The 26,279-nt window shown below is 42.4% G+C and overlaps 1 protein-coding gene, 1 long non-coding RNA gene and 1 pseudogene across 3 annotated transcripts; 1 reads left to right on the top strand and 2 right to left on the bottom strand.

Moving 5' to 3' along the window:
• Positions 1–10,542: 10,542 nt before the first annotated feature.
• LOC124665260 lies at positions 10,543–12,744 on the top strand. Its single transcript, XM_047202681.1, has 2 exons — positions 10,543–10,668; positions 12,126–12,744. Exon 2 carries the CDS (start codon positions 12,158–12,160, stop codon positions 12,449–12,451), a length of 294 nt encoding a protein of 97 aa, XP_047058637.1. The 5' UTR covers positions 10,543–10,668; positions 12,126–12,157; the 3' UTR covers positions 12,452–12,744.
• A 735-nt stretch (positions 12,745–13,479) lies between these two features.
• On the bottom strand, positions 13,480–17,562 carry LOC124661157 (annotated as a pseudogene).
• Positions 17,563–18,258: 696 nt separating this feature from the next.
• On the bottom strand, positions 18,259–22,046 carry LOC124661379. Of its 2 annotated transcripts, XR_006990166.1 has the most exons (5): positions 21,445–22,046; positions 21,206–21,295; positions 19,209–21,014; positions 18,876–19,063; positions 18,259–18,488 (listed from the first exon to the last, which is right to left on the bottom strand). It is a non-coding gene; the product is annotated as an uncharacterized LOC124661379 (long non-coding RNA). The 2 variants fall into 2 exon arrangements; XR_006990165.1 differs by having other exon boundaries at positions 18,259–19,063.
• Positions 22,047–26,279: the final 4,233 nt, after the last annotated feature.

The raw sequence follows: 26,279 nt of genomic DNA, 5'->3' as shown, positions 1-26,279 counted from the left end.
ATTTGGTGACCATAAGAGTGGCCACACCCTTCATCTCGGTCATCTTGAACCTCTTGAGCATGTCTTGGAGATATTTTGCTTGATTGATGAAGGTTCCTTCCCTCAATTGCTTGATCTCAAAACCAAGGAAGAACTTCATCTCTCCCATCATAAACATCTCAAACCTATCGGTCATAAGCTTTGAGAATTCATCATTGAAAGCTTTGTTAGTTGAGCCAAATATAATATCATCAACATATAATTGGCAAACGAAAAGCTCCCCATTGACCCTCTTAGTAAAAAGAGTGGGGTCGATTAGCCCAACATCAAACCCACGGTCTACCAACAATTTCTTAAGGTGCTCGTACCAAGCTCTAGGAGCTTGTTTGAGACCATAAAGTGCTTTATCAAGCTTGTAGACATGGTTAGGAAAGTTGAGATCCTCGAACCCCGGGGTTGCTTAACATAAACCTCTTCATGCAAAGGACCATTAAGAAATGCACTTTTCACATCCATTTGTTGTAACTTAAAGTTATGATGCGAAGCATAAGCAAGAAGGATACGGATGGACTCAAGACGAGCCACGGGAGCATAGGTTTCTCCAAAGTCAATTCCCTCAACTTGAGAGAACCCTTGAGCCACCAATCTAGCCTTGTTCCTCACAACATTTCCAAACTCATCTTGCTTGTTCTTGAAAATCCATTTAGTGCCTATAACATTGCGGCACTCCTTTGGCTTCTTTACCAAGGTCCACACTTTGTTGCGCTTGAAGTTGTTGAGTTCTCCATGCATAGCTTCCAAAAAATCCGAATCTTCAAGGGCTTCAAATACTTTCTTGGGTTCCACTAAGGAGATATAAGCATGATGATGGCTAAAGTTAGCCAATTGCCTTCTTGTGGAAACATTTGCCCTTACATCACCAAGAACCTTGTCATGAGTGTGTCCACGAAGTTCGAGGTTCCTATCTCTTCTTTCTAGACGACGGGCCTCGATCTCCTCCTTGGTCTTTCTTGGCCTTGGAGGTGTCACTTGATCAACTTGATCATTTGGGTCCCCGTCTTGACCTTCAACTTGAGCTTTCTCAATTGCTTGGGGTTGCTCATCCTCATGTGCTTGATCTTGAACAATATTCGGAGAAGGGCAAGAGTTGATTGGATCCTCATTGGAGCCATCATGAATGCTTGGTTGATCTTGTCCTTGATCTTGCACACAAGAGGGAGGGTCTTGTTCTTGTTCTTGGGTTGGTGCATCATTTGCTTCACTAGGTAGAGTTTGTTGATGTTGAGAAGATGAGGGCTCCACCGTGGTAGAGCATAGTTCTTCCCGAGACGCCACACCGTGTCCCTCAATGGGGCGGAAAAATCCCACACCCATTCTTACTATGGCATCTTGAGGTATTTCATCACCTGCACAAACATCAACTTGCCCCACTTGGGAGCCATCATTTTCTTCGAACTTCACACTACAAGATTCAATGATAATCCCGGAGGATACATCAAAGATTCTATAAGTGTGAGATTCGGGCACCGTAACCAACAAATATACCCTCCAAAGCTTTAGGAGCAAATTTAGACAAACGAACTCCTTTGATTTTGTAGAAACACTTACACCTGAACACCTTGAAGTATGAGATATTAGGCTTGTTCCCGGTGAGTATTTCATATGGAGTCTTGTTCAAGCCCTTGCGGAGATAGAGCCGGTTAGAGGAGTGGCAAGCGGTGGAGATGGCTTCCGCCCAAAAGTTATAGCGGGATTTATACTCCGCCATCATAGATCTTGCCATATCCATAAGAGTCCGGTTCTTCCTCTCCGCAACACCATTTTGTTGAGGGGTGTAAGCAGCGGAATATTGATGTCGAATCCCCTCATCACTAAGAAAATCATTGAGTGTATAGTTCTTGAACTCGGAGCCGTTGTCACTTCTTATTGCCATAATGAGGAGGTTGTGTTGGCGTTGCACCTCGGTAGCAAAGTCAATGAATATTTGTTGAGTCTCATCCTTCGTCTTGAGAAAGTAGACCCAAGTGTATCTTGAATAGTCATCAACAATCACCAAGCAATGTTTCTTCGCACCAAGACTTGCATGAGTAACGGGACCAAAGAGATCCACATGAAGGAGCTCCAAGATCCTCTTGGAAGAGATGATAGTCTTGCTTGGATGCGGAGAGTCATGCATTTTGCCTTCAACACAAGCCCTACAAACACGATCTTTGGCAAAAGACACATTTTCCATTAGTCCCACAATATGGTTCCCCTTGTGAAGACTTTGCAAAGTTCTCATGTTGACATGGGCTAGGCGGCGATGCCACAACCAACCCACGTCCGCCTTTCCGAATAGGCACATCGCACTTGTCGTGGTGGTCCCCGAAAAGTCCACCACATACAAGTTGTGTTCGCGATACCCAACGAAAGCAACTTTTAGAGTCTTGCTCCACAAGAGGACCACAATATCATTATCAATAAAGACGGCGAAACCCATCTTGCCAAGGGCGGAAACGGAAAGCAAATTGTAACCAAGGGTTTTGACAAGCATGACATCCACAAGAGTAATGTTGTGTGCAACCACAACCTTGCCAAAACCCAATACCTCGGATGTAGAATTATCGCCAAAGGAGACGGTGATATCATTTATGCTAGGCCTCAACTCCTTGACGAGGTTCTTGCCGCCGGTCATATGACTTGTACATCCACTATCAAGTACCCATTTTGAACCTCCGGCGGCATAGTCCTACATGAGATCAATTCTTGGATTTAGGTACCCATTTCTCAATGGGTCCTCTTTTGTTAGCAACAAGGGTCTTTGGGACCCAAATAGACCAAGCAACATAACCATCATATGGGCCAACATACTTAGCATAAACATCACCATAATAATCTTTAAATAAAACATAGTGAGGGTTAGCAATTCCCGCATCATCATCATTAATGGTTTTGCCCTTGGAGGCTTCACCATTAGTGACGGCTTTCTTCTTCTCTTGTGCGGGCTTGGCCTTTTGCTTGTTTGCCTTCTTTGCCTTGGCATTATAACCAAGGCCCTCCTTCCCATTGCTTGATCTTTGCTTACTCAAAAGATCATCCAAAGAAAGTTTACTTTGGGGAGAGGAGGCCTTAGCAAGTTCATCCTTCAACCTAGCATTTTCATCAACAATATTTGCATGATCACATAGAGGAGTAGAGGTGCTAGGTATGTCATATGAAGCGAGCCTAATTTGAAGTTGCTCATAAGACTTGGAGAGAAGAGAGTATTCACTCTTCAAGGCTTTGTGTGCCTTGTCTAGATCATCTAGATCTCTCACAAGTTTCTCATGATCAACACCAAATTTGGCCTTTTCCTTTGTAAGCACTTTAGTCTTAGCTCTAGCAAGATCTCTAGCTTTAGTGAGCTTGTTAATTTTATCTTGGGGATCTCCAAGATTTTCTAACCTCTCTTCAAGAGAGGCTATGGTTTCTTGGCTTTCCTCAAGGGCATTTCTAAGAGCATGTAGCTCAAGAGCATCTTCTCTTTCTATTTGGCATTTTTTCTCAAGAGTACCATTTAGTTGAGCCATACGAACCATGAGATTTGAAACATGCTATTTAGTATTACCTTGAAGGTTAAGAATGAAATCATCAAACTCTAGCATTTCTTGTTTCACTTTTAGACTAGCAAGATCAACCCCTAGATCACTTGAAATGATAGGCATAGAGGGGTTAGGGGATGATACCTCGGAGGATTTAGCCATGAGGCAACTTTCTTCCTCCACATGAATGACCTCATTGGGGGATTCACTTGGTGATGAAGAGTTAGTGGAGAGGGAGGCAAGTGCAACCAATCCATTAGAGGTTGCATCTTCTTCATCATCAACATCATCATCTCCGGAGGTATATTCTTCATGAGTTGATAGCACAATAGATGTGTCCAAGGAGGACCTTGCCATGAAGCAATGTGCATTCTTGATATGAGGATTCTCATTGGGAGATTCAAAGAGAGATGAAGAGGGAATGTTGGTGGTGACGATGGCGGCCAATTCCTTTGAGCTTTCTTCATCTTCATCATCACTAGAGCTTCCAACTTCATCGGAAGAATATTCTTCCCTAGTCACTAGCACAATTTTTGAGGGCCTCTTGCCCTTCTTGGTCTTGTTGTTGTAGAATTTCTTCTTGGGGGCTTTTGAATATTTGTCCTTTGAATCTTTGCTCTTGTCCTTGGGAATGAGCCTTCCACCATGAGTTTCCCTATTCTCATAGGGGCACTCGGCAATGAAATGGCGCTTGTCATTACAATTATAGCAAGATCTTGTCCTTGGGCCCGAATTTGTGGACCCCCTTGAGTTGTTTCTCTTGATGTTGCCTTCCTTGGCCTTGGATAGGTCAACCCAAAAAGAGTTGGCATGGAATGCCATGTGGTCATGGTAGTGGTGTTCCAAGTCTTCCGGATAGGACATACTCCAAGATGACCTATATGATTCTTGAGGGAACACTTCTTCAACGGAGTTGACCGCCAAGGCAAGGTTGTACCCTTTTGTCATCCCAAGAGCACGATTGCGAGAATCATGAGAATTTTCCTCAAGCACCTTGAGAGCTTGCATCTCGTGCACGACTTGTTGAGAGGTGAGAGAGGAATAGCATTCCCTCCCGACAAGAGTCTTGACATCAATGGGTACAAATGGCATCATGCATTCAATGTACTTCTCCTTGATCCAAGAGTCATTGATGTGGGTGGCACCAATAAGCCGGAAGGCATCGGCAACGGTGAGAAGTCTTCCGTACATGACTTCATGATCTTCATCCGGTAGCCTCAAGAAACCTTCGACTTTGTTCTTAAGAGCATTGTACTTGTTCCTCCTCGTGCTCTCACTTCCAATGCAACTAGCGGACAAACCGTCCCAAGCTTCCTTGGCGGTGGTGTAGTTCCGAACACGATGCAATTCCTTTGTCCCCACACTAGTTTGAATCATGTGCAAGGCGGTGTTGTTGAGTTGACTATCAACCGCTTCTCTTCTAGTCAACTTGTCGGGGTTGTATGGCTTGAAGCCTTCCAAGCTGATTCTCCAAAGTTCATTGGAGGCACTGCAAACATGAGAGCGAAACTCAAATTGCCAAGTATCGAAATTCTCAATGGAAAACTTAGGTGGGTCTCCCCGAATGTTCATATGGGGATGGGGAACCGGTATATCGGGAGATAGAAAAGGTGGAGCTACTCGATTGTAGCTCTCACCTCCACTAGTTGTCCTAGGAGATTTGATAGTGTTTAAGTTATCACCTTCCACGGGTTTGGTAGAGGAGGGTAATTCCGAAGCATCTCCCTCTTCTAACGCACCCGTGTCCTTTACCTCTACAAAGGGGGCCTTGGGAGGGACCGGAGCCAAAAGCTCGGCAATCATCTTTTTCATGCTTTCCATTTGGGCTTCCATGGAGGACTTCAACGAATTGAAATCTTCCATGGAGACCGTCTTGGCGGCCCCTTCCGAGGACTCCTCGTTCGGCATACTCTTAGGCGGTTAAGCCCGAAATAAGAGCCGAGGCTCTGATACCAATTGAAAGGATCGTATGCCGCACCTAGAGGGGGGGTGAATAGGTGCTAACCAATTTTTAGTTCTTTTTCAATTTAGGCTTGACACAAAGGTAAATTCTCTAGATATGCAACTAAGTGAATTTACCTATATGACAAGATAAGCAACTAAGCAAGATATAGCTACACAATATAAGAGATAGAATAGGATAGAGGTAACCGAGAGTGGAGCACGCGATGACACGGAGATGATTCCCGTAGTTCCCTTCCTTTGCAAGAAGGTACGTCTACGTTTGGAGGAGTGTGGTTGCTACGAAAGCCAAACCAACAGCCACGAAGGCTTCACTCAGATCTCCTGTGAGCAACGCCACAAAGGCCTAGCCCACTTCCACTAAGGGATTTCCTCGAGGCGGAAACCGGGCCTTTACAAGGTTCTTGGCGCACACATCCACAACTGAATTGGAGGCTCCCAAATCTGTAACAACACAACAATCAACAACAATACATCAACACAAATCAACTAGGGATCCAAAGAGGAACACTAGCAAGGGGGCCCTCAAGCATATGAGGGGGAAATGAAAAACGCTTCGGTGAGGATGTAGATCGGGATCTTCTCCTTCGATTCTCCAAAGCACAAGTGATTTGGGTGGTTGAGGGAGGAGATGCTGGCTATTTTGGTGTTCTTGGTGGCTCAGCAATGGAGGATGAAGATCTTAGGGTTTGAGCAACATTCCAAGGTAGGTGAAGGGGGGTATTTATACCCCACCTACTTTTCTGCCCGTTGGAGGTGAAACGCCGGCAGTGCCGGCCTTGAGACGCCGGCAGTGCCGGCCACATTTCTGAAACTCCAGGTCGACAGACAGGCCGGCAGTGCCGGGCCGAAAACGCCGGCAGTGCCGGGGTGTACACACCGGCAGTGCTGGCCCAGTGTTGCCGACAGTGCCGGCCAGGGCCAGGTTTCAGCTTCTTCCTTTTTTTCTTTTCTTCCTTTTTGAGTGGGTCGAGATTTTCCGTGGTATCTTTTCCATAACTGTAAACCACTTAGCACACGGTTAAATTGTCACCGGTGTTGTTAACAAACACACAAAAGTTAGAGATCATGAAATGTTCTTTCACTCACATCCACATGGGGAAAATCCGAAGCAGGCCAAACAGATGTCGGGCCGAATAAAGCCCTTTCTACGTCAGAGAGGTTATAATTTTTTTTAGATCCAGCAATTCTTTTCTAACTCTAAATTTTGTACGCGTCCTCTCTAACCAAAGCGTCTGGACAAAGCGCCAAGTGTTTGGAGCCATTGGTTGATGAACTACAACTCTATTTTGTGTCCATGGTACTACAATACTACTATTAGTGTGATCCATTATTCTCTCTCTAGTAGAGGCCATCATGTGCTGCTCCAGGTAATGAACGGATAAAATTAAAAGGTTAAGAGGTTCGAAGTTGAAAACATGATCTGGTCACCAATAAAATTAGGAATCAATCACACATTATCTATGGAAAGAATTCACAGCTTCATTTAAACAACAAATGCCTGAGGATATGAGTGCTTTGATACATTGAAAGCTTTCTGTATAATTAGAAGCAATATAGTTTTATTTTAATCGTGAGTCTTAGTTGTACCAAGAAAGACATTTTTCTAGTGCTTGGGTTACCCTGGTTGAGTTGTGCTCACACATGATGGCCTCATCGGTTCTAATCCAGCAAAATTTGTGTCGTCTGCCGGACATCTCAACACTAACACTACAGAAAATCAACAATGTTAATTAAAAGCTAGATCTGAGAGATGAAAACTGTTTGGAGATGATTTCTTGGACAAATGTACACAATTAACCTTCCCTAACTTTGAATAGCATGATCCAAGGACTAAAACTTCAGTTCTTCTATGATGGAAGGACAACAACTCGGACAATAACAACAACGAACAACACGGCCATGTGATGTGGTTCCTGGTTTTGTACACTCATGTTTAGCAAGAACCATGGTAAACCATGCTTTTTTTTCTTTACTTATCCTTCCTCTGCAAGAGAATCATGGCAGAAAATAAGGTGAAACATGAGAATATCAAATCAAAATCCATATTAACTTCAAGTTCAGAAAATAGTCATGTACACTAATTTAGCAATGGGTAATCTTTTCTCTCTAATATACGGAACACATATAAGTAAACAAAATCTATGATAACTACAGCCTCATGAATCAGTGAGCCACTACTAACACTCAAATCCTGAACAAAATTACGAAGAAAAGAGCAGAATCCTGCCTATTGTTAAGGTGTTAACCTATGCTACTATTAATATGTTAATCTGCATGTTGTTAGTCCAGTTGTAAAAATTCTACCTGCTTTTAGCCTGCACTATGTAAAATCATGTAGCGAAGAAGTAACTAGTAATGTAACGTCACTAGTGTTATGTGTAATCTCAACTTGCAAGAACTGAACATGACATCCATGTTTTACTACCACTATGATACTAGGACACGCATGAAGATGTGCATGTGAGGCAGAGACAACCATAAAGGATGCACGAGCAGGTTGATTGATCCATATACTACTTCCGTAATATCTAAAATCAGGTGAATAAGTTGCACATATACTTCTGCTAAAGTGCTAATCATCTGTTGCACATGATGTTGTTCAAACAAAAAGAAGTACCCAGCCACCGTCGATCTGACTGCTGCCAGCTTGTTGCCGTGCTAGGCCGGTCGCCGCGCAGAGCTGCTGCTGCTCGCCAGTCGCTGCAGCCCACAATCGGCAAGGGCTCGCCGCCTCGCCGCAATAGCTAGGAATACTACCGACCTGCCGCCGTGCGCCTGTCGCCACACAGAGCCTCTATTCTGCTGCCCGCGATCGCCGCATCCCACAATCGGTAGGGCTCGCCGACTCGCTGCAATAGCTAGGGCCTAGCCACCTAGGGCAGGGCTGCCACTGTGTGCCATGTTCGTCGAGAGACAGTTTGAGGAGGCGGCGGTATATTCATCGAGAACTTCTGTCTTTTTTTTTCTACTAGTTTTTCTTAGAGATACATTTTTAGTGGGCCTGCTGGGCCTAATCTCCGTCGGAGAATCCGAGACATTTGATCTTTTCTACTTGTCCCTCTATTATGATACATAGAAGGTACTATAAAATAAGCTAATAGAGAAACTTAGCTACCGCTCGCTTGATGATTCCAGGGCTCGATGTGGGACTTAGAGCCATTGTCGAAAATATGCCCTAGAGATAATAATAATAATATTTTTCATTGCTTATGATAAACTTTTATACTTCAATCTAGGAGTGTATTAACAATATACATAATACTTGTGTGGTTTCATAAACAACACCGTGTCCCTAGGAAGTTTTTACTATACTAGTCTGTTGGTTAATGATGGTTAAGGTTTTCTAACCATATACATTTGTTATCCACTAACAACAAGGTCATTTCATTAAGAGAATGGCGTGATGGACAAGACCTACGTAAGCAAAGTGATAAGATCATGCCACTATGTTTAAATTGGTGTAGCTTTTAAATGTCAAGTATCATAATCCTTAGAATGAGATTATGTTGCTCTCGGGTACGAAAGAATACTTTGGAGGCATCAACCTTCACTTCATAATTAGGTGATCAAAAAAGTATCTTTCAGGTATCTTAGAAATATCTTGTTGGTAGCATGTGTCATGACTGGTATTTGTCCATCCTCATGACGAAGAGATATACCTAAAACTCGCTCGGGAACACATATTCTATATCACTTGCAGGCACATAACTAATAAGTTAGCCATAAAATAATAGTGTACTATGGTCTATTTAAGGAGGAACATATGGTTTCCAAAGCAGGTCAGATAGATGATCCAACCAAAAATAACCTACATCTAATGGTTTTAATACATTTAAATCGTTTGGGTTTTAAAAATAGAGGGAAAAAGCTTCCCAAAAGTTTATAACATGTAAAGCCATTCCAGTAAGTATACGCACATAGATAATTTTATTATAAGAACTATCCCCGTAAGATTAATTCAAGAACACTATATATTAAAGTTACCTCACTCTCTATAAATTAAAATGACAATTGTTATTTATTTAATATGAATCTGAGAAATTTTGATAATCCAGTGCAGTGTAGTTTTGGGACATAGTCATTAATCAGAATTAGCAAAAGAAAAATAGGGAAAATAATCTAAACGAGCAGCAGCTAGGAGGGGAAATCAACTTGAAATCTTATAGCCATCCATTAAAGCTTTTTTTGTGGGAACCAACAGCTATTTTGTGAATCCTAAGTATTTAAACTTAGATAAAGAGAAACTACAAATTTTTTGGTTCCAAAACTTTTGGGCCCTGTGTGGTTGTAGTGATCGCACTCCCATAGGCCTGGGTTTGATCACGAAGCTATAATTGACACGCACCATTCACATCTCCAAACGTCAACTTATCTATATAATTTATCCAAATTAACGATTGGAAGTAAAATAAAATGTCGAAGTTGTTAACCTAACATGTGTTTGTACATGTTCCATGTATGTTATAAGTGTTTGTACTAACTCTAAATTTATAAATAACCAAATCTGCGGTTGAATGATTAGGAGGGTAGTGGCACCCCAAGTTTACTAGAGTTTGAATCTCGTACTTAGTATATTAGTGTCTCATAAATACAGAATAATTTTCAGTGGGAGGCTTTATTATCGTCGATAGCAAAACGATTGTAGTGACTTCGTCAATATTAAGACATATCAGGTCAGTTTCTTGGATTTACTTTCATACGCATTAAACAAGTGTGTGCGTGCATTTATAGGGATGAGTATATATGTATGTATTTGTGAGCACAGTCAGGTGTTCCGTGCTTGGAAAACAAACTATAAGTTTATTATTATAAGCTTCGTGAAAATATATTAACATTCCAAAAAAAATGTTTATTTAAAATGAAAATATCTTTACAATCCCCACCGGGGCGGGGAGCTCTATCTCCTTTTTTCCCGTACCTTTCCTTGATCTTCCTCGTTGAGTCCCGATCTACCGATCCATCCCCTCGGCTCTGCCGCCGTGCCGTAGCAGCTTATCGTCACCGCCGACGCATCAATCCCCTCTCCCCTCTCCCCTCAACCCAACACCCCCGCGGACTATCGCGCTCGCCGCCACCATCGCCGTTCCCGATCTTACTCGTCGCGATATCGTGTTCCTGCTGTCTCCACCCCGTCGTCGATCTTGTTCGTTGGGCTTCAGCCTAGGTATGACCTTGTTTTCATCCAGTTATTAGTTAGACCCCGGACTGGTGTACAGAATTTCTGAGTGTGCCGGTACACGCCATCTAGATCCGCCCCTAAGTCGTATGACTAGTTTCTGTGATATGATTATCCTGTAGAACACAATAGGGTCCCTTTTTGGATGTTTAGACTAATCACAGTTGCCCTTTTGCCTTGTCTTTAGAAATATAATAGCTGAATCAACTAAGTACTTTTTGTTTCTTTAGTTTGTGGATTGTACTTATTAGATTTGGACCAACGGTTCCATTGTACCATCCTCGTATGGGTGAATAGATATTTCCCTTCGTAACTTTAGTGTTCCTTGCGGTCAACTTAATGAAGAGAGATGGCTATAGAGGTGTTTCCCTCCCATGGTAGTGCAGTTTACGATGTATAGATCATCTGTTTGATGTAGTATCCTAGCTGCATGTTTATGTGTCGAAGCTTATTTGTCTGCTCATATTATCAAGGAACTCATTTTACATTTACTCCGCCTGTGTTTCATCTTCGAATCTACTACCTCTGTTCCTAAATGTATGGCGTTTTTTGCTAGTCGTTATTAAATTGAACACCCAAAACGTCTTATATTTAGGAACGAGGGGCGTAAAACTCAGTAGTTGCTTATGATGTGTCAGACCGATACATGCTGGAACTGGCGTGTCTGTCTGTGTTTCATCTTGGAGTTCAGAACTCATAGTCGCTTATGATGTGCCAGGCTTCCAGACAATCTTGCCATTTGTACTAATTTGAAAGTCTTGGCTCTTACTTTCCATACCTATATTGGCATCGTGGTAGCTGGTTTGAATTTTCCTGCATCCGAAAACTATAAGCCAAGTAGTAAAATGTCTAGATGATACTACAGGCCTGCCATTGCGTACATGCAGATAGGTGTATTGGTTTCGTTGTTGTTTGCCTCCATGTTTTTTGTGCTCGATGTGCTCTCTGGATTGTATGAATATGACCGCTAACCATGATTGTTTTTAGTTTCCTGTCAAAATTCTGAGCTGCATAACAAGTGTTTTTTTGTGTGCCATGGACCAACCCTTTTCCCATGAATGATTAGATGCCCATTGTGTAGCATGGTACCTATTATCTGATTACCACGTGAACATATTTCTTTTAGCATAAATAAAGCTGAAGCTCATGATGTATGTCTGGTTACCTCATCAGTTATTAGTTTTACTGAAGCAGTAGTGTTGTTCCTCCTGTATGTAGCAAGATTATGACCGTTTAAAATTATGTCTGGAAGTCTTGTTGAGATTGATTGTATGTTACTGTCTTGGTGCCACGTTAACACTCGTATTTCTACTATCTAATGCAAATTGTGAGTGTTGTTTTTTGACACTTCGGTCACCAGGCGGTAATGCCCATGATATGTTAGTTGAAATGTAAGGTTTCTCATTCAATCTTCTCTAACTATTGTTCATTCCTTCTATTTGCAGGAGTAACTAACACTTTCAGCTACACAATAATCATGAGTCTTGCTTGTCTCGTATGCCATGGCATGGGCAGCCCATCGCACTCTCTCAGGAGCTACTCAGTGTCCAGTTCGGAGGATGACAACCGATGTGGGGCTGTTGTCACCTGCTTAACTCGGAGAGTAGCCCCTGCTGGATCTGCTAGTGTTGGGACATCAAAGGTGACCCCCTTTCCATCCATGGCAACTGGTCAAAGTGCCGAGGGAACTCCTCGCCTTCAGCGAAGCCGTGCTGTGTCAAGAGACCTTGTTAGAGACTGGAATTTCGATGAAGCCATTGTCACGAACTAGATTAGGCGTCAAACTGTTACCAGTTGGACTTTGCACCCGTACTTACTCAGAAGGAGATTCCATCATTTGGTGTACATTTTTTTGCTAGCGTTGTTCAATTGCTGGGAAAATGCTCAAGAGTGATGGGACTTCTCGTGAGCAGTATGTTGGTAATATATGAAGGTCTGTCTGTGTAGTTAGAATAAATTTATTGTTTTTTTTTCCTATTTCTAAAAGTGGATATGCCGTGCTGTGCTTCTTGTATATTATGAAATATCTATTTCCTATAAATGCTGGAAAATGGCATTTGAATTTGGATGTATTGTCGTTGACGTCTACCAGCTATTTTTGTCTTGCACAATGTGATGCCTGCACTTTCAGTTTTACACAGATTGTTAATACGGAGTAAGACATTTTTTTGTCTAATGAACGCATGAACTATTTCCAGTCCCAGGTTGTTAAAACAAACTTACTACAATTTTCATTTGTAAATTGCAGACAGAAACGGTGTTGGGATCGCAATCAGCACAAACATGATTGTGAAACAAACTTTTTAAGTAAGCAGAACAAGGCATTGCTGGTGAAAATGAGTTGGGAAAATTCTAAGGGTGATGGTACTTTTCTTGAGGCTCGTTCAATCAGCACAAACATGATTGTGAAACAAACTTTTTAAGTAAGCAGAACAAGGCATTGCTGGTGAAAATGAGTTGGGAAAATTCTAAGGGTGATGGTACTTTTCTTGAGGCTCGTTAATATATGAAGGTCGATCTCTCTACTTCAAATAACTTTTAGGGTATTCCTATTTCTAAAAGTGAATTTATATTTTGTACTTTCTGTATAGGGTGTTATAATTATATGAAGTATCACATTTCCTGTCATTGACGTTTATTGTTTTTGTCCTCCACAATGTGCAATCTTACACAGATACTTCCTTTGTCCCACAATATAAAACGTTTTAACAAGTTAAAACTATCTTATATGGTGATATAGAAAGATTAGTGAGCAAGAATTTTTTTCGTCCAATGAACACATCAAACATTTCTAGTCCGTTGTCAAACAAAATAGTACTATTTTAACCCAGTCACCACTGTTATGGATGATTGAATAGCCCAAGGGGACTATATATTAGGTACAAGGAAAGAAATATGTTCTCCTAAACCAATACTGATACTCCTTGACAACCACAAATGTAAATTTGAAACAAACCATATCCTCTGTAATAAGTTTGCACAAAAGAAGGATGGAGAATTTTCTCGTTTACAACAATGGCATGCTTTACTATTTTTCAGTAAATAAACACTGTTTAATGTAACAAGGCATCGCTGGTGAAAATGCCTTTAGTCGACATTCAACCTTCATTAAACCGCAACCGGGGGCCTGACCAGAGCCATTGCTTCTTTTATCTTCTCCATTGCATCTTGTAGCGTTGATAGTGCAGCGGCATAGGACATACGAACACCCTTGTCATCTCCAAATGCATCCCCGGGGACAAGCGCGACCTGTAATACAAGAGAAAACACCTAATAAGATACCTATTCTCTGATCCTTTTTTCAGGAACTTATGTAGACCGGCATACTCAAAATCAGTGAAACATTTACCTGTGCTTTTTCTAACAGGAACATGCAGAGGGTCTCAGAGTCTTTGATTGTGCCAAAACCTTCTACCTCAGAACCATAGTAGGAGCTGAAGTCGATGAACAAATAGAAGGCACCCTGTAAATTGTAAAACTTAGCTACCATCCTACTATAGATATGCCACACAGTCTCAACAAGTAGCATAGACTACCTGAGGTTCTGATATTTTGACTCCTGGCAGTTCCTTGAAACTTCTTACAAGGTAATCCCGGCGCTCCTGGAATGCTTTGACCATGGTTGAAACTGCTTCCCCACCGGCATAACCTAGGTTCAAGGCCGCAAGCCCTGCCTTCTGTGATATACTACTGGCACCAGATGTGTACTGTGTAGTAAACAAGGCACTATCATCAGGATAATAGTAAAAAATCGAAGACTGAAGATCTGCGAGCCAATTTCCACAACATCATCAGGGCATTGTCATCATTTGAGATCAAAATGAGTTCTGCATGGCTAAGTTGCTATATATCTTTAATTAGTAAAGATGGTGGTACACTGGTACTGGACCTAAAGGTGCCTGCTGTTTAGATACAGCAATTTAGAGACTCAGGGTTTCATTCTACTATCAGTGAAATGGGAAGGAACTTACAAATACATTGTGTTCCTGGAATTAAAGATGTAAACACAAACTCAGGTTCTTTGGGAAGCTGAGCCTACCTTTCCAACCATCATCAACGAGAAAAAGGTGGCGATAACTAAATAAGTAAATAGGGAATCAGGAAGTTAAACATGATTTAGATGAAGGAAAAGAGAGATGACTACCCACCTGGCTTTGGATCTTTCCACAAGCTGACACAAAATGCTTAGGGGCAGCTAAGTATCCAAGTCGCCAACCAGTCATAGCAAAAGCCTATAAAATTTATGCTCATTAAATATTCAAAATATTTCAAGAGCTACACCATGCATATCTAGAAACCAAATAATCAAATGAACATGGACATCTGTTTCTTCTGCTATCAAGTCTTATTTGAAAGAACACCTTAAAATATGCTCCCTCCTCTTCTTTAGTTAAGGCATATTCTGACTACTCAAATCTAAGCATTGACTAATATGTAATCAAATAATATGTGGGTTATACTTCACGTGTTCAGTACTATTGGATTCATCAACAAAAAGCAGATATAACGAAACAAAAACAACAATGTTACCTTAGAAAACCCATTTACAGTTAATGTTCTGTCCCACATTCCAGGTAAGGCAGCAAAACTTGTGTGTTTAGCTGGATGATAGATAATATGCTCATAGATTTCATCAGATAGAACCTGGAAAGTCATTAATAGTATGATACATCAACAATCTTGATGAATTGCTGATGCAAAAGATCTCAAATGATACAAATAACATAGAAGAGGACAAAGTGCAGACCAGAAGTCTAGGATACTTCTTGACTATATCAGCAATCTCCTCAAGCAGCTCCCTAGGATACACAGAGCCTGTTGGATTAGATGGAGAGCATAGAATCAACAGCCTTGATTTTTCAGTGATCACTGAGGCAAGTGACTCTGGCTTTAGCAGGAAATTGTCTGATATGCTTGTTGGAAGGATAACTGGTGTTGCACCAGCCAACCTAGCCATTTCAGGATAGCTGACCCAAAATGGTGCTGGTATCAAAACCTAAAATAAGACAAAACCCAACATTTTCAAAAAGGGGGATGCAAACCATTGCATTTAAGAGCCTGAGAATAATAAGATGCTTTTTTTTTTTGTTAAGCCCACATTAAGCTATAAATATCTGCAGTTCGAATAGGAAAACGCAAGCAATCAATCAGGCTTGTAACTTGCAAAGATTTTTCTAAACAAAACTACAAAAGATTATTTTTTAGATAATGAAAGAGAAGCCCCCACAGTCCCCTGCATCTGAAGATGCGCACATCCTAAAATTATTATAAAGTCATTACAATCACAAGGCGTCCACAGGAAGCGGCAAGCTACATACAGCGTGAATACAAGAGTACACATTTGGTGATGCTGTTCTCATCCATCCATAAAATACTATCATGTTTCTTTTCTTTTTGCGTCGGATAAAATAAGAGCATTTCACCTAAATGGATTTGTAGTGAGATATGACCACAAGAACAATAAGGAAGTGCAATAATGACAAGGCATGTTTGATGCAAACAATATTTGAAGATTAACAAGAAAAGAATGAAGCAGTCCACTAACTTCTAAGGACCGAGGACAACAAAATGACTACAGGATAAACAACCTGGTGCTGCTAATTTCATGGATATTTCAAAGCTTATTAGGTTAATAATCTCCAACGAAAAATTGCAGGGTAAGTAGATGACAGGTTTACCTCATCACCAGGTGAGCAAACAGCAAGAACAGCTTGTGTAATGCACTGCTTAGCTCCATTGCTCACTAGCACCTGATCTGGGCTGTAGGATAGGCCATTCTCCTCTGCATACCGAAAGCCGAACAACGAGTTAGTTAATTAGGCTACTTATCCAATCTGAATACTCTGCAAACGAGAAATTCATAGACACACACACACACACACACACACACACACACACACACACACACACACACCCTGGAGCTTGTTGCAGATAGCCTTCCTGAGCTCCATAGTCCCGGCATTGGGCGTGTACCTTGTAGAGCCATCCCTGATCGCATTCATCCCAGCCTGGACAAAAAACGCAAAATTCAAATTGCTGGATCGAACCTGCTACAACAACAACACGCGTGCCTGTAGAACATGTGCATTACTCTGAACTCTGCTATTATTAAGCTTGAATGATGCAGACAGAGACATGAAGCAAGCGAAAGACTGATTTTTCTTTAGGCTCGATACAGCTAAACTGACTGGCAATCTGACGGTGTTCACCCAACATTCAGAAACGCGTCGCTAAGATCCAGATCATCCGGCGATCCAGGGAGGCACAGCACAAGGAACAGAGGGCAGTTCCTTCGTTTATTCCCCCCTTCCCCATTGCCAATAAAGAAAAAGAAAGAAAGGAACGGGGGGTCACCTCGGCGATCGCAGCCGGCGTGTCGAAGTCGGGCTCCCCGGCGGCGAGGCCGATGACGGGCACCCCGGCCTGGCGCAGCGCGCTGGCCTGGTCGGTGATGGCCATGGTCTTGGAGGGCCGCAGCGCGCTCACCCGCGGGCTGATGGACGTGTCCACGGCCTCCGCCCGCACCGCCGCCATCCTGACCTTCCTCGTCCCCTGCCCCCTCTCCCACGACGCGCTGCAACCAAAGAAACAGGCAGAATCTTGATCGACGGTAACGGTAGTGGACGGATTAAGCGGGATAGGCGGAGCTGCGCGCGGAGGGACTGCTGTTGACTCACCTGGAGAAGGAGACGGAGCCTGCGCCGGGAGAAGGTTTGGTGGGGAGGGTGAAAGACGACGAGGAGGAGGAGGAGGAGGGGGTGGCGAGCGAGGAGAATGCCATCGGAGTCGTTTGTTTTCTAGGTGGTGTGGGGTGAAGCTGCAGGGGCTGGGTTATATTGTGGAGGCAGGGCAGGGATGGTGGGGGTGGTAGGTGGCGGCGGCCGGAGTTTTGCAAGCTGCTGCTTGGGGCAAGCTGCTGTCAGTCAAAATATGGTTGTTGGCTGGAGGGGGAGAACGGGAGCGATGACGAAACCAGCTCCGACTCCCACCCATTGTTACCAGGAACCATTGATAAATCACAAATCTGAATCTGTCAGAAAGATAGTTCAGCTGAGAATGACCTCTTCAGAAAATAATTTCGGATTTGACACTTTTGCTCAACGCCCTAGCTCAAAGCTTTGTGGTACTGAGATGACCGGAGAAGTGGTGGAGCCGGTAGGTCAACCTTGTGCAATCAATTTATAACTACTAGCAGGAATGGGCACGGCGGCACGCCGCGCCGACCGTGTAATGTGATGGTGTTAATAAATTTTAGACCACACTTGAATTGATAAAAGTAATTAATACTTGTTTTCTAAACAATGGGTTTTAAGGTAGTTGAAACAAAATTTGATAGAACATACATCGAAATAATAGGAATGAAAAGTTAATGATTCCGAGAATCAAGTAAATAAGCGAACATCAGAAAGACACATAAATTAAATCTAGTAATAATAAGTCTCTTGTATATTGATCATCGTACTGTATATAAGAACATGTCCTGTACATAAGCACGCCACGCCCCTGAGGCAGCATTGGTGGTTATGAGGAGTTTGTCACAACATTGGTGAGGGGTGACACATAGGAGGGAAATCCCACTTAGTAATGTGATAAGCACTTCTTAGGTAGACCAGTATGTGTCATATTGAGAACCGATAAAAGACCAGTTGATGCACACAAAAAATCCTTCTCGGCTCCTAGTGCCTTTATGATCTTTTCATCCGTAGACAAATGAATGGTCATATCACTGGAATAGATTTGAAATAATGTACAAATTGAGAGGGGGAGTCGACCACATAGCGTTCCTGACTCATAGCCTCATACTTGGCCTGTACAAACACAACAAATATAATACTCCATATGAAAATTTAGATTGTGTGTGAAATGGAAAAAAGGTAGTCGAATTCGAAGATTTGAATAAGCAGTAAAGAAAAAAAATTGGCACAAACAATTTCAGGGCAGGGGCATCAAAGTAGTAAAAATAATAATCTAGGCATATGACAAACATTTAAAAAGTATAAAGGAACAATTGTTCTTATGAGGGCGTGAAGCAAATCAAAGTAGTATGTACATGCGTGGAGTACAATTAAGAATAGAGTAAAAATGATGAAAGACACGGGTTACATATTAAGAAAAAGTGATTTAGCACCATTCTAGTGAAGCGATAAAAGATGTAGGTTGCTTGCTGAATAACAGCACAATGTATACAAAAATACCTTGGCTCCTCTCTTGAATTTGGGCAACTGACGTCTAAGGCCAACATATGCATGTGGTGTGCACAACGATGTGTTGTTTTGTCCTGTAGAGCATTGGACATGCAGCTTGCCACTCCCAGGCGTTGAAGGTCACCATGGCTGCAGGCCTAGCACTGGTGCTCTCCACATTTCTTCTTTCTTGTTCATTCCTGCAGTTCACTCAGATCATTTCAGCTCAGCTAGCTAATAATCAAGCTCCCATGGAAATGGTTCATCTGAGCAAGTGTCTTTTCCACAAAATGATTAATGAAGAAACATGGAACTATTAATTTTTGTATCTGTTGTTTTGACTACCTGTCAGCTCTCTCAAAACCATGCGCCGCACGGAGGAAGGAGCGGAGTGGCAACCGTAATCAGTGGGAATCATTTCTGGATTCACCACAATAACTCAGGATTTTATATCGAAACCACATATAAGTATACACACCAGTAGCATCGTCAATCACAACAGGAATCATGAAAGCGTCTACCTCAGTAGCAACCATAACGGTATTGAAGTTTGAGAAGATAAATCTAGGTTGTCACCTAGGAAAGAGTGCAAACACATCATGAAAAATTCAACAACTGATAGGACTGTTCAGGATATTCCCCATGGCTATACCAACAGATTTTGAACGTAGAACAATGGCGAAGAACAGTTTTAAAAATCGTACACATCAGGTTCTCTTAAATTACCAAACTCATTGGATTAGCATATGCCACAAGAGAAAAAAATTCTCTTGCTCAATTAGCCAATTTAAACATAAAAAATTGCACCCATTGCGCACAATTGCTAAGGTTGGTCACACTTCTAGTGTATCAGTCCATCACAATGTGACTGTAAATAATTAACTATTGAAGATGTACCAACTGAGGCTGAGCTCAGTTTGAAGATATTGACGATTTTCTGACACTAATTCCCAGAAGCTACACACACAAAATTAAAGGAGGCGGTGTTCAGCTAGACATAAAAACAATATGTATGTTCACATCAAATAACTCAAAATCGTTATAGTGATTAAATGTTACACCAAGAGAAAATCTAATGCACAGCCACTGGAAATACATACAACGCTTGCAGACAAATGGATATAAGTGGAGCTATCACACATGAAAACTTGGCTATATTAAAAAAATTGAGTAAATAACAAAGTACATAGAAACCTGAGTGTGTTAACATGAATATAAGAGCATTACATATCCAACTTTCAGAAGAAGAAACACTTCAGCTCTTATTTGCCATGAAAATGGCTGATCACACTATGGTTCTATCAACCAACAACTTATCTCCTCATGACGTAATTAATTTTTGAGATAGAGAAGTATAAAGCGTCAGTGGGAAACAACCTGGTGAAAAGTCATGTTAGTCAATCCGTGAATGTCTAAAAGCCAGGGTAAATTTATAATATTTTACCTTGCCTTGTCATGTCATCAAAACACAAATGAACCTTACTGGAGAAAAAAATGGTCGGTCTTGACAGTTCTGACATGTATATTATCATACGTTCAGAAAATAAGTTTGGCACAATCAAGACGGGATTTCATAATTTATCTGCATGCAGTACCACCATATGTAATGCCCCAATGGCCCCAAGAGCCAGTGTGATGACCAAAAAAATACCAGACACCAACCCTATAAGTGCCAGTATGACGACTTGGCACAATTTAACCCGGACACACATTGCTCACATATTTTGTATCGAAATGACCAACCATTGGACTTGAAATTAGGTACTTCTCTTGACAAACAACTAACACTGCAGGATTCCCCACAGATAGGTATTAAAAGGAAGCAAAACATGATATATATCTGAATCCCCTATGTTAATAATTGATTGAGCAAGGGAATCCCTGCCAAATACCAATCATCACTAAATATAAAAACAGTTCTATCCTCACGCTGCAAAAATCGCTGGTATTTGCAAATAATAATTTCAGACATGCACTATACCAATCCTTCTGGAGAAAAAAAAAATGCTAAAAGAGCAAGTTGTATTGTTGTGCTAAGAGGGACTGCAAGCACATCCCAGCAAGCGTGGAGTATCGTACTAAGAGCAACTGCAGCTCATACATCTCAGCGTATGTCAAGTATGAGCCATCAATCAGGATGAAGACCACAACCTGAAAAAATTGCACCTGATTTGAATAAAGGAACTGACAGCGAATCTGATTCAAACTTAGGGGTAATTGAAATATTTCAATTAGACTATTGGCTTGTAAGCTTCATGTCAACACGTCGAACTGCTCACTGCTCCCGACTCTCTGAACATTGTATAATTTGACATGTAGCTGTGATTTTTGGCTGTACAAACCTGAACATGGTATAATTGTACATGCCGCTGTGATCTTTGGCTATATAATAATGTCTCGGATTTGCCATCAATCAGGATGAAGACCACAACCTGAAAAAATTACACCTGATTTGAATGAAGGAACTGACCACAACTTTTTACTATCAAGAACTGTTGATGTGAATTTGCAAAATCAAGGTAAAAGTTCATCAGAAACTTGATCTAAGATTTCAAGTAATAAATGGGATGAGCTTAGCTACCTTATGCAGATCTCCCAATTGCACAACCTCACTGCCCAACGCCTGGGTGGAGATGCTCTGCACCGGCTGGGATCTCTCACGGGAGCCCTACAACAACCGGCGCTCGGTCTTCTGCCTCCGCGGTATGCTTCGTCGTTGGACGCTGAGTTCGTGCAGTACGTCCTGCTAGTTTCCCCGGCGCGCTCCTCGCCGCCGCCCTCGCGCGCATCCAGCACAGCCGCCGCCGCGTCCGTGGGCAGCTCGGAGAGAGGAGCTCGCGGCCAGGAGGGCTCGGCCGATGAGAGCTCGGGCAGGGGGATCGAGTAGGGAGGAGATCATGTGGGGGCGGGAGTGGCTGGTGGAGATGCATATCCGCCACTGGTGGCGATTGGCCGCTCCGCCGCTGACATCTTGATGTCGCTGGGATGCTCCCGGCTCCTACATCTCCCCTACTTTCTCATGGTGGCGGCCGTTCGTCGGAAGGCTGAGTTGCTCTATATATCGAGGGGAAACTCGAGCATGGAGCAGGAGGCGCGGCCAGGTCGCAGACAACTCATCGGCGGCGACCTCCACTCAAATCCTAGAAATTGCAAGACCGGCATGGAAGATATGGTGGGGGATTTAGGAGAAGGAAGATGGTGATGAGCTGTCTGGATTGTCCGCCAAAATATGCGAGACCGCTTTAACTAATTCCCACAAATCCAGGATGTCCCACCACCGCTCAACCTATCTTTCAGCTACAGCCACCCAAGTGATATACCAGGACAGCCAACCATCAAAAAAACACTTTAACCGAAATTGCTACGCAACACAGAACTGCACACAGAAGAACCACCACAGTAATTCAGAGGAGGTCTCAAAATTCTGAGAAAAAAGATGTTTGTTGCTCTTTAATATAGTAGTTATGTAGCTAAACACATACTATATTAATATTTATTTTTTTTGAATAGGGAAGGGACCCGAAGGTCCCAGTAGCTGCATTATATTCCAGTGGTGGTTTTACAGTTTACAGATAGGTCTAAAGAGAAAAGAAAAGTACATTCAGGACCTGCAAATTTGCACCAAGAACCCTTCAACAAATCTACGAAAAGCAATCGGGTCCTCTGCCACCGCTCCGACGAGAACCACTCGTCATCCGTGCCAGCACCGCCGCCGCCGGGGACAGGCCACTTGGGACAACGATGCTGAGAAGTGCCCGGAAGGAGTAGCTGAAGATCCTCCGCAATGGCCTTGCGCCTGGAGGAAGAAGCGCCATCATCTTGTGGCTGTGGAGGGCCGCCCTTCGGCCAAAGATAGCAGGGGCAAGACGGCCGCCGCCGTCGCGAGTCCCCCACTGATGAACTCCAAGTAACACCTGCAGGCTTGAGCTCCCGCAGCTCCGCATCGAAGACGGAGCCGGCGAGCATCCTCTCCAATGCAACCATCACCATGATGGCTTTGCATCGAAGACTGGCCGGCTGAATCCATCGGATTTGAGCCACCAACAAGCTTTATTGGAGGGGAGGACGAGGTAGGGTCGCCATCCGCCTTTGGCTCCATCCTCTGGAGCACCATGGCCAGCAACATCAGCCCCGCCCACCACCGGAGACCGCTCGAAATCTCCAGCAATGAAATCCCCATCGGCATAGAGCCAAACGCCACGGGGGACAAAGCCAAGACTAGAACTAATCCTACACTACTGTTATACACGGGAGGGTCCCTCACCCAATCTCAACGCCGGCAGCCGCCGGAGAGGAGAGGGGAGGGGCCTGTCGGCCGGGATCTGAAGAGAAGTGGAGAGGCTAGAAGGGGAGGACGGGAGAGAAGGACGGGGGAAGTGGAGGAGAGACTCTGTGCTGATTCATACTATATTAATATGAATTTTTGAATTTTTTTTTGTAAATTTTCTCTTGTATAGCTGAAAACTGTGTAGTCAAGTGACTGTGGCTCCGTCACGGGACCAAATGAGATCCTATGTGTACAACCTCCGACACCGGCCCCGCCCCGAGCTGTTGAGATGACAATGCTCAACACCTTGACCTAGGGAATTGACCTAAGCGTCCTAGGTGGGGATGTTGAGCCTGCCCACGTTGAATTTGATTGTGCGCCAAGTTGTCTCAGCACCTCAACATCTTGACTTGGAGTGTTCAAAATGAGAAGTGTAACCTCAACGCTAGACTTTCTCGACCGGATTTTCTAACGAGGGTTAGATTTAGGGGCGAAGCTATGTGCAAGTCAGCCCCTCCCCCCTCCCCCCTCCCCCCACCCCACAGACACACACACCAACTTTTCGCTAATCTCTCAGGATTTTTTTTGGGAGAGGCTTAGATGGAGAAAAATTAGCCTTTTGCCCCCACAAACATTCAGATTTGTTCTTTGCCCCCCCCCCCAAAAAAAAAAAAAGAACAGGACCTCTCCTCCACCGTAGCAACTTCTGTGTAGCTCCGCCACTGGTTAAATTTTTGTTTCACACGCAATTGAGCATTGGGGCCTGTCTCCGTTGATCCATGACATGAGTTGAGATATAACACATTTCATAGTCCAACCATTGATACTAAATGCTTTGAGAAAATGAGTGTTTGGTTGTCCACTTATCTTCTATCAATATATGTTTTCCCTATTTCCTCAATGCTTAGCCCCACCCCTCCCCCCTTAGACACACCCGCACAAACGCTCGCGCATAGAAGTCTCTTTATGCAATTTAGGCGTCGATTATAATTAAAAAGTACTCATAAATAAAAACATTCCATATGCATCGATTGATGGGTATGGCCTACATTTGGGAAAAGGTGCTTGACGTCACGTAACGAGTAACTACTTCTTTCCTACTGACTTACAACTTCAATATCTATCCATAACCGTAGATGATAGATGTATTTTATATGGAAAAACGAGCGAGTAGAGCATCTGGATTTCCTTTGTCTATTCGACAGGTTTGCCTGGACAATCAAATAATTTGTTTTTTTATCCGCTTGTGTTGAGTGTTGATTGTCTGTCTTGGACACATGCCAGCTTATATTCCAATAATCTCTCGAAGAAACCCAATTTGAATGTCATTGCTCTTGCTATCACTAGTTGGCACCTATGGTCTAAGTGCCGATGCTCGAGACAACAATGACAATCTGCACCTATGACAGTGGTTGTGAAAATAAAATGGTTGTGTAGGGATGAACACGCAACATTGTTATTACTTGGCATCAACTAGTGTACTAGACGTGAATCCATTGCTTTAAGTTCTTGTGATTCCACAACTCACATACTCAATGTGCGTTAATATTGATGTTACACTGTATCACACAATTGTGATTGTTGTAGTCGAGTCCAAAGTAGAACCTCAACCAACCGATTATTGGGAATTGGTATCACTTCACACATGTACTCATTGAAGCTCTGGCCATTAGGCGAGGTCTAGCTTTACAGAGGATTTTCGAGGATCTCTACAGCTTATGATTGTCCATCGATGATTCGACGTACTCGGTCTTCTGTTCACCACGACTGTCGGAGGTCCGAGGTAGATGATTCCTTAAGATCTTCATGGTTCAAAGTTGTAACTTTACGGGTAATCATGCTTTGAATGTAGTGACACATGCGCTAACTCGTTGTTATGAGTAACGACATTCCGTGATTTATAGAGTCCTAACCGTCTAGTCCTAACTTTCTAAAGAAGGAGAAACATAATCTGAGGCCGAATCCCCTCCCTGGCAATCGATTGCTCGAGCAATCACTTTTTGTGGCGCGGAAGCGCTCGCGGAGCGAGTCAATTCCCTTTTTGTCACGTAGTGTTTTAATTGTGTTCACACGTGTTCACACTAACAGCTTGTATTACTACTTTGCAAGTTGCATGTAGGCAAGAGCGTTCACACTGCATGCATGCACATGCACATAGCATCTCATGGATTTGCATTTAATGAGCCAACTTTTCAGCATGCTTTCATAAGTTGTTGCATGCATACACATAGCATCTCACTCTTTTTCTTCAGCACGAGGCAGACTCTCAATTCTCTTTTTGCAATTCCCTTTTTGCAATTTCCTTTTTGGATTTTATTTTTCGTACGGTAATTCATGTTTAAGGGGGTCCTTTTGCAATTCCCTTTTTCGGGCCAGTGGTTTTTAAGGGGGAAAATAACGGGTGGGAAGATCCACTTGCAACTCAAATGAACTACCACTTGCTACTCAAATTAAGTACTGTTTTTAAGTTGTAAGCTAACAAAAGTTGCTAAAATATTTTAAATGAAATTTACTTTTTAGGGTTGCTAGGTATTTATATTTACCGTTGATAAATAACGGGGCACCGGGTTGATAACTTGTAAAAAAAAGAGTCGCTACATATTTTAAATTAAATTAAATTTTTAGGGTTGATATTTATTTATATTTACCATTGATAAATAGCGGGTCACCGGGTTGATAGCTTGCAAACTAAAAGAGAGTCGCTAAAATATTATAAATGAAATACTTTTTAGGGTTATTATTTATTTATATTTACAGTTGATAAATAACGAGGCACCAGGTTGATAGCTTGTAAAATAAAAAAATGTTCGCTAAAATATTTTAAATGAAATACTTTTTAGGGTTGGTAGTTTTTTTATAATTACCATTGATAAATAACAGAGCACCGGGTTGATAACATGTAAACTAAAAAGAGTCGCCAAAATATTCGAAATGAAGTTAGATTTTTAGGGTTGGTAGTTATTTATATTTACCGTTGATAAATAACGAGACATCGGGTTGATAGCTTCTAAACAAAAAAATATTCGGTAAAATGTTTAAAATAAAATTAACTTTGAGGTTGATAATTTTATACATTTACCGTTGATCATTCAAGTACGGAGGGGTTGATTATTCGAATAGGAGAGGGTTGATAACTTTTAGCCAGAAAA

Source organism: Lolium rigidum, chromosome 6 (genome assembly GCF_022539505.1).
Source record: "Lolium rigidum isolate FL_2022 chromosome 6, APGP_CSIRO_Lrig_0.1, whole genome shotgun sequence".
In the NCBI taxonomy this organism is placed as follows: Eukaryota; Viridiplantae; Streptophyta; class Magnoliopsida; order Poales; family Poaceae; genus Lolium; species Lolium rigidum.
Note: the sequence above shows the minus strand (reverse complement) of the source record. Positions and strands in the feature narration are given on the sequence as shown.

Bases quoted from the DNA above. Each gene is read 5' to 3' on its own strand.
- LOC124665260 (XM_047202681.1), top strand. From the start codon at position 12,158: ATGAGTCTTGCTTGTCTCGTATGCCATGGCATGGGCAGCCCATCGCAC.